At 40.5% G+C, this 7,850-nt stretch overlaps 2 protein-coding genes across 2 annotated transcripts in view; one reads left to right on the top strand and one right to left on the bottom strand.

The window, feature by feature from the left end:
- Positions 1-185: 185 nt before the first annotated feature.
- LOC105937993 (melanocortin-2 receptor accessory protein) lies at positions 186-842 on the bottom strand. The gene is made up of 3 exons (XM_012879583.3): positions 564-842; positions 382-478; positions 186-258 (listed from the first exon to the last, which is right to left on the bottom strand). The coding sequence occupies exons 1-3, from the start codon at positions 739-741 to the stop codon at positions 186-188; spliced, it is 348 nt and encodes a 115-aa protein (XP_012735037.2). The 5' UTR covers positions 742-842.
- Positions 843-2,576: 1,734 nt separating this feature from the next.
- The window catches only part of LOC105937992 (SR-related and CTD-associated factor 4), a 47,306-nt gene continuing 42,032 nt past the window's right edge, over positions 2,577-7,850 (top strand). The window contains exons 1-8 of the mRNA XM_012879582.3: positions 2,577-2,774; positions 4,267-4,350; positions 4,474-4,518; positions 5,892-6,053; positions 6,165-6,282; positions 6,395-6,522; positions 6,598-6,747; positions 7,636-7,709. Coding sequence (XP_012735036.2) covers positions 2,745-2,774; positions 4,267-4,350; positions 4,474-4,518; positions 5,892-6,053; positions 6,165-6,282; positions 6,395-6,522; positions 6,598-6,747; positions 7,636-7,709 — 791 coding nt within the window. The 5' untranslated portion in view covers positions 2,577-2,744. The remainder of the gene's footprint in view (positions 2,775-4,266; positions 4,351-4,473; positions 4,519-5,891; positions 6,054-6,164; positions 6,283-6,394; positions 6,523-6,597; positions 6,748-7,635; positions 7,710-7,850) is intronic.

Raw genomic sequence — 7,850 nt, forward strand, 5'->3', positions numbered from 1 at the left:
TGATGAAAACGCACTGCCATGCAATGCTCAAGAGAAGCCTGGTGCAACATCTGCAGAAACAGCACCTTTGTATTTTGTGACTGAAAACACAAATAATTTGGGGACTATGCTAAAAACACCGTACATTCCAAGTTTCTAATACTTTTTAGACATTGGTATTTTCAGCCCTCTTTTTTTCTTGACTACTAACCTCCAGAATCAGCCTGTGGTAAAGCAGCTAGGCTTTTGTGGCGTCGCTTAACTCTGGATTTGCGTATCCTGTAGTGAGCAAAACGGCACGTTTTAAAACGCGATCAGGGTCATTCAAAGTAGACTGCATATGCCTTTGTGTGAAAAGCCCTTTCTTCAAGTCAGCTTTGAAAACAGATGTGTCACACTTACTTTGGCAACTTCACACTGAGGGACATCAGACTCAAAACCAGAAAGAGAAATCCCACAAAAGCTGCCAGAGTTACCCACAGCATTATGACAATTGAGTCTGAAAGGAAAGAAGGACGACGTTGTTTTTTTCTTCATTAAGAACATTTTACAAAGATAACCGCTGATAGTGAATAAGAACTTACATTTATGGTATTTCAGCTGGCTCTCATCCACAAACACAGGGTCAAGATAATCGAAGTAGTATTCCCATTCATATGGAGGAGCACTGGTGGAGTTTCCCGGGACAGCCAGAGTGCCATATTTGGACAAATGGCCGGCTGTTCTGTTCCTAGAATGAAGAATCGACGTCGATCCGACCATAGTGGAATCAGAAGAATCCCGAAAATAAATGTTAATTTTCCTGCAACCTAGCAAATATTCCTACACGAGTTCAAGCGGTCATCAGTTAGTCCTTCTGCTGTCAGGTCTGTGTGGAGTAATGGGAGGAGGTATATGCAGTACTTGGAATTGGCCACACGAGGGCGCACGAGTCGTTCATTTGAACTGACAACGAAATGCGTGGGGAGGTGTTAAAAACGCCAGTGGTAAAAGTGTAATGAGGATTTATTATTTATTTTTTTTATACTGTCCTGTCTGGCAATGTGGCAATACTCGATAGTTATCTCAGTTACCGAGCTCGGACCGTTCTCGGCACGGTTAAAAAAGGGTAGTATAAACGGGGCTATTATCTGTCCTCTAAAGTAGTTCCTTTGTAGTGACCCACTTCCACCTCTAGGGGCAGCACTCCAGCTCTGAGCTGTGCACACAGAGACCTCTGTCCTCTTTGTAAATTACATTTAACATAAAGCTCTGTGGAAAAGTAATCCTTGAACTCTACATAATTCTTTAACTGAGGTTTATTTAGCAACTCCACTTGCCACTGCTCCTTATGAACGTCAAATATTTTCTGCCTGTGGTTTAGTAGCCTGTTTTGCACGGCAAAAACAATGATTGTGAATTTACATTTGAAAGTATTTCAGAGATCTCACTAGAACAGGGATATTTATGGGTTTTATCATAAAATAAAAACTATCCAAGTGAGTCTATCATCAGGTGAGTAAGCAGACTAAACGTCTCCACAATATGAGACTTCAACCCTCTGCTTCACTATACAAGGCTCCCAGGCCATATCTCCCTCTACAGCTGCCCGAGGAGTGAACTTATGCACTCCAAGGGAATACCTCATTGCTCTGTGCTGAACAGAGATACACTCAGGGGAAACATCAAAGCCCCACACCCCTGGAGCATAAAATAATATTGATGTCATCTTTAAATTGTACATCTTGATAAGTGTATTGAAACATACATTGAGAAATAACTTCATCTTATTACTGACTTCACCTATAGTGCCATCCCCACAGACTCTGCCAATGTCCTTCTACCTTCAGAAAATCTCGTATTCTCATGAAAAACAAACAACGTACTTGTAAGTTACAGAACAACGTTTGACAAAAAAAAATAAAAACAATAAAAAATCAAAGTCACTTGTTTAAAGGTTTTTCACTGCTGATTATAAGCCTCCGTTTAATACACCAATCATTACTTATGTCCATCATTTTTTGCAAATAAATGTCTTTGTCCGCAGTTAAAACAATATCAGCACACAGAAATAAAGCTGAGGTGAAAGTCCTTAATATTTATTCCAATTTATCTCTCTTAAATTTCTTGGTATAAATCATTAACATAAATAATAATGTTGGAGAGAGAACATTGCCTTGGTGTAGGAAACCAACCTGTCCTCATATTATTCAATTGCACACAGGCAACCCGGTGCCTTAAGGATTTAATTGACTTATAGAAATAACCATCAGTACCATAACTGAGTAACTTATATTTCAAAAAAACTCTCTGTTTATCATGTTGAATGCTTTTTGGAAATTAATAAAAAACACAAAGATGCTTTTACCTTCACGCAGTCTTGCTCTCACTACTGTAGTCAACACAAGAATGCGATAAATGCATGCTCAGTTTATACTAAATAAATTCTGCCCACACGTCCGAATTTTATTCACTTTAAATATACTATATTATATAGAAAGATGATCTGTAATTTAAATATGTATGCAACAAAGTAGCATTCCGACCATACTCCATTCCAGTTGGTGGCGGTAATGCATCCAAACGTTGTTTGCCAACCACCTTAAAGACATGAAGAAGAAGAAAAAAACAGACGCCCCCTTTTAACAAACAGACCTCTCTTACAGGGTTGTATCTCTAGCCCTTACTTTAGCAGTTGCTAAATTCGGAATCTATTGTTATTATGTCCAGTTAGAATTGTACAATAAATGTGCAGATTGGTTAGTTTATGCTGTTAACACGCCGTCATGGATGCTGTGAACGCGTTTAACACGGAGGTAAGTCTGTTTTAGCCCCGGAGCTAACCGTTAAGCTAAAGGCTATGCTAACATAAAATACCAGTTCTGTTAGTTTATCCGCTGCGACGTTTAAATATATCGACATAAGTAACATAACGTGTAAGCCCAGGTTTTCTGTTTACTTGGCGCTTTTACGACGCACGTCTCGTTTGCGTCTGTAACCCAGCGTTGGTGTTTGATATTCGGTGGAACACAACAGGCCTACCAGGTAATAACACGGCTCTACGCAAGCTTCGCGAGAATGTCCAGAAAACAAACGGGTTCTAAACAACGTCGGAAATGCTGCGTCTGGTACATGGGTACAGGAATATTTGTTTAAAAACAGGAGCGCTTTGACTAACTGTGTTGTGGTTTCTGTTGTAGTAAAGTTGACGTGCGTGTTCTGGGAATACAGAAACTAAATTACTGTAATAGCACGTATGAGTCACCACGACAAGGTACCGAGCGTGTAGTCAGTTTGGGTCCGACCTGCTGCTTATCAGTTTCCGGTGTTGTGCCGGTGCTGCTCGATGGAGAAACGGACAGGTCTCAGGTTTTTGCACCGGAAAGCGGAGCTAAGCTGAGTTATTTTCAGAGGAGTGAGCTGCAGACAAAGCTGATTATTGACCCCTGGATCCATAAACACTGTTTTCGACTCAGTACGTTGTTGACATTCCAAAAAAGTAAAAAAAAAAACAAAAAAAAAACAACAACAACTGGACTTTATACCGACGTTTGAAGACGTTTTGCTTCATATTAAGTAGTGTGGAGTTCCAAGCTTTATATTATTGCCCAAACAAGCTTGGAACTCCACTACTCCAGACATTTTGAATTGAGAAAGCTTACTGGATGGGAAGCGAAACGTCTTCAAACTTTGGAATAAAAAAAAAAGTCCAGTTGTTTTGTTTTTTTAACTTTTTTTGGAATGACCATGACCTGGGTGACTGAGAGTCTTCACCAGCAAGTTGTTGACATTGGTGGTCTTTAAATATCACACGGTGGCGTTAATAAAGCTTGGGTTGTTGTTGTTGCGGATGACAGATCAGCTGATCAGGATTTTTAAGCATCCTTTGGATGTATGAATAAAAAAAAACTGCATTAATAAATACGAGGAATAAGTAGTGGTATTGTTATTTGCCAGGATATTGGGATAAATACTAGAACTCTGTAGTTCAGTTGTCTCTACAGTCTGTCTCAAAAGTGCAGATTAAAAAGCGGGGATAAACAGATGTCTCTCATCACGTTGTAATGGCGTCACTCTTACTTGGCTGTCCTGGTTAAGCACTGGAAGCTCTTTGGCGCTTTCTTTGGTTGCACCACATTTTCCTGTTAGAACGAGCTGCCCGACTTAAATTAAGTGGTGTCTCATGTTGCTTTCTTTCACGTGGTTCTAGATTTACACATTTTCTGTAGACAAATCTGACAACATTTCAATTTCCCTCTTCAAATGAACTGATGTGATCTCATCTCTTTTCTTTTCTTATCCAACCAGTTGTTCTCCATGATCGAGATGAAGCCTCCAATATCCCGAGCTAAAATGATGTCCGTTACCAAATCGGCTATTAAAGCCATTAAGGTATGTACATAAAATGCTCCTAAAGTCTAAACCGATGACTATGACGTGGTGCTTTTTAAGTGACAGGTATAATTGTTTTTTTCTCTTTCTTTCTGAAACTAATTTGCATTTATGTTCATTCAGCTGTACAAACATGTTGTCCAGATTGTTGAAAAGTTCATCAAGAAGGTATGCACATTTAAATCATTTTCTGTGAACTTATTTGTTGCTGATATTTGTCAAATAAACAACTCAAAACATACAATTAACCAGACACATCGATAATACATATTCTGTAGAGGTTTGCTTGACGTGGTGCAGAACAAAACACTTACCAATGAGATAAATATAAAATAAATTACAGTGTTTCCCCTAGAAATTTTATCTTGGGGGTGGGTGCGGGGATGCTTCCACTTAGCTTTCCATTAATATCACAGAGCACAACTTTATACAAGCAGCCATCTTTTCTCTCTCTTATTTATGTTTCTATCTCCATCATGTATCTTTTTATACTTGGTTATATTCTGAGGGCTACATGCCTCTCTTCCTTCCTGCTTTTTGATTGAATAAAAATCTTTTTAAAATCTAGATCTTCCAGAGTTTAGAATATTTTTCAGCATAACTTCATTCAAGTCTAATTTTATTACATTTGGGATCTGTTTCTGACCCATTCTGGGGTCTATCTAGCAACAAAAATGTGTTTTCCAAGAATAAAGCGGCCATCTGTTTCAGTGATGGACTCAGGAAGGTGGATTTTTATTTCAAACTTTTGGTGATTTGCGACAATCAAAGCAAATGGTATTTTTGTAAGATATCTGAAAATGACCAGGGAGCTGTTTACTTGTTGAACGTGCTGCATTGAGCGTTAATGGTTATAATAATCCAGTGTAAGCAGACGTGATCATCCTCATATTTATATTAGGCAAACGTTCTCTGTATATTGAAGTAATCGGGGTACCACGTGAAATAAAGACGTGTCCATGTATACCGTTGTATCCTGCGCTCCCGACACAAGCGGTACTAATTCTAGCTGGTCATTTATGAGCGTTTCTCTTAAATGATCGTCCCATGCTCCCCCATCATAAGAGACTCTGTCGACGTCTTTACGGCCAGAAGATACTCATCGCTCTTGACTCCGTGGGAGTTTTTAATGCAGCCATCCTCAGAAACGCGTTTGTAAAATTGAACTCTGTACCTACCTGTCCGTGCCGTCATGTCCACCTTATTATTTATTGTCTTATTATGTGGGAGCTGAGAGACAGAAATGGCTTAGGATGGCGCTATTTAGTAAGGCTAATTTTCTTCAAATTAACCGTGAACACGCACAGAGGTATAATAATTTACTACATGCTCTGACCTTTTTTTGGGGGGCAGGTATTAGGTCCCCCCCCCCCCCCCCCATTGTAGAATAGTAGGGGAAACACTGAATTAACTTAGATGCCGGTGAAATCAGCTGTTCTTGCATTTGTGCTCAGTCCACGTTGAACAAACCAGTAAAAAATCCCTATTTGGTTCCTGACCACGATTAACATTAATTTTCTTGCTTTTTGTTTTTCTTTTAGTGCAAGCCAGAATTGAAGGTTCCTGGTCTATATGTAGTTGATTCTATTGTACGGCAGTCAAGGCATCAGTTTGGTGTAGAAAAGGATGTTTTTGGACCCAGGTTTTTAAAGAACTTTACGGATACTTTCCGAAATCTTTACCACTGCTCGGAGGACGATAAGGTACTAATTTTTTTTTATTTTATTTTATTTATTTTTTTTACTTTAGACGCTCTTTGGTAACATGATGGTCATTTCAAAATCTCCAATGCCTAACTAGGTTTTTCTTTTCAGAGTAAAATACTTAGAGTACTAAACCTCTGGCAAAAGAATGGCGTGTTTGATATGGAGATCCTTCAGCCTCTAATGGATATGGCCGATGGCACTGTTGTGCCACCTCCTGCTCCGGAAGGTAATGCAGTGTTATGTAACATAAGTGTACTAAAAAGTGATGTAGTGTTGCAGTCTTTGTTCAGCTGTATTCTCTTGTTGTTAAATCTGTCAATATTCCTCTCTCTGAGCAGTTCCTGTTGACCCACAAACAACACCTCCAGTCAGTAATGCCTCAGTTGGACCTGTTGTACCGCAGCTGCCCACTTCAGAAGCTTTAGCTGCTGTGGCCCAGCTGTTTCAATCCCCTCATGCTCAGGAGGTAAATAATTAATTGTCTCAAGTTCTCCGTCAATTCAGCTTAGATCTGTTTTTTCTAATTGTTTTTAATCACCAGTTGCAGAGGATGCTCCAGAACCTTCAACAGGCAGACAAGAAGGTTGGAGATTTTCCATCTGCAAACAACATAACAAGCCAACCTCAGATGGCAGTAACCCAGCTCAACCCATATACTGCTGAAACTGTGAAGAAAGATTCTTTAGCTGAGGTATTGATAATGCCCAGTGTCCCAAATATTTTGGAAATGTAGGTTTTTCTTATTAACCTGACAACAGCCAGCTGCATGTATCGCTCCTCCTAGCTCCACTCACATACATCTGGGACACGGCTCATTGAAAGTGATTTCCCCAACCAAATTTATGGTCTGGCCAATCAGGACGCAGGGCGGGTGTTTCCTGGATGTGACGTAGTGGAGGAGTGACCGTGAGATTCCAACAACAATGGCGGCTCGCATCGAGGAAGCAAGCGTTAGCATTGATGCTGCTATTTCTTCTGTGTTGTCCAATCTATCTGATATTGTTTCATTAAAAGAACATCAGAGAACGGCTCTGAAGGCTTTTGTTGGTGGAAACCATGTTTTTGCCCTTCTCCCGACCGGATTTGGCAAGTTTTGTTTTCCGGGGCGCGGACGCGCAACGCGGACGCGCCCCGGAGCGGTTAGCGCTAACCATATAAGGAGGCCTTTAGTCCTCAACGCGGTCGGCCCGGGATTGACTCCAACCCGCGGCGCTTTGCCGCCTGTCTTCCCCCCTCTTCCTGTCAGCTCAGTGTCAATAAAATGCGTGCCACAAGAGCCGCAAACACATAAAAAAAAAAAAAAAATTGTTTTTTTTCCTGCGTCGGTCTCATCAGCGTCACGGGTTAGCTTCGATGTGAGTGGTTGAAATAGCACGTCGATAAAGATGACAGACAAGTGGCATATCCAATCATATGCAAGGAGTTTTGATAAGGCCCAGCCTTCAATAAAGGCAATTCCTATCGCGGTGTCCCAGATGTATGTGAGTGGAGCTAGGCGGAGCGAGACATGCAGCTGGCTGTTGTCAGGTTATTGTCTTATACCCCTTTTTACAGAACTGTTACATTTTGTTTTCCTTAGAAACTACTTGACCGATTTGACTATGATGACGAACCTGAGGAAATGCCGGTTTCAGAAGGCAACGTTCAGTCACAGTGAGTGTGAACCCAGGACCTTCGCATCTAGGACCAAGGCCTCTGTATATGTGTCGTGCATGCTACCCCTTTGCCACTAGCGTACCCACCTCATACCATTTCATGTGTTTTTTTTCTCAATATTTTGAGAGTTTGATTATT

This window comes from Fundulus heteroclitus, chromosome 18 (assembly GCF_011125445.2).
Source record: "Fundulus heteroclitus isolate FHET01 chromosome 18, MU-UCD_Fhet_4.1, whole genome shotgun sequence".
Taxonomy (NCBI): Eukaryota; Metazoa; Chordata; class Actinopteri; order Cyprinodontiformes; family Fundulidae; genus Fundulus; species Fundulus heteroclitus.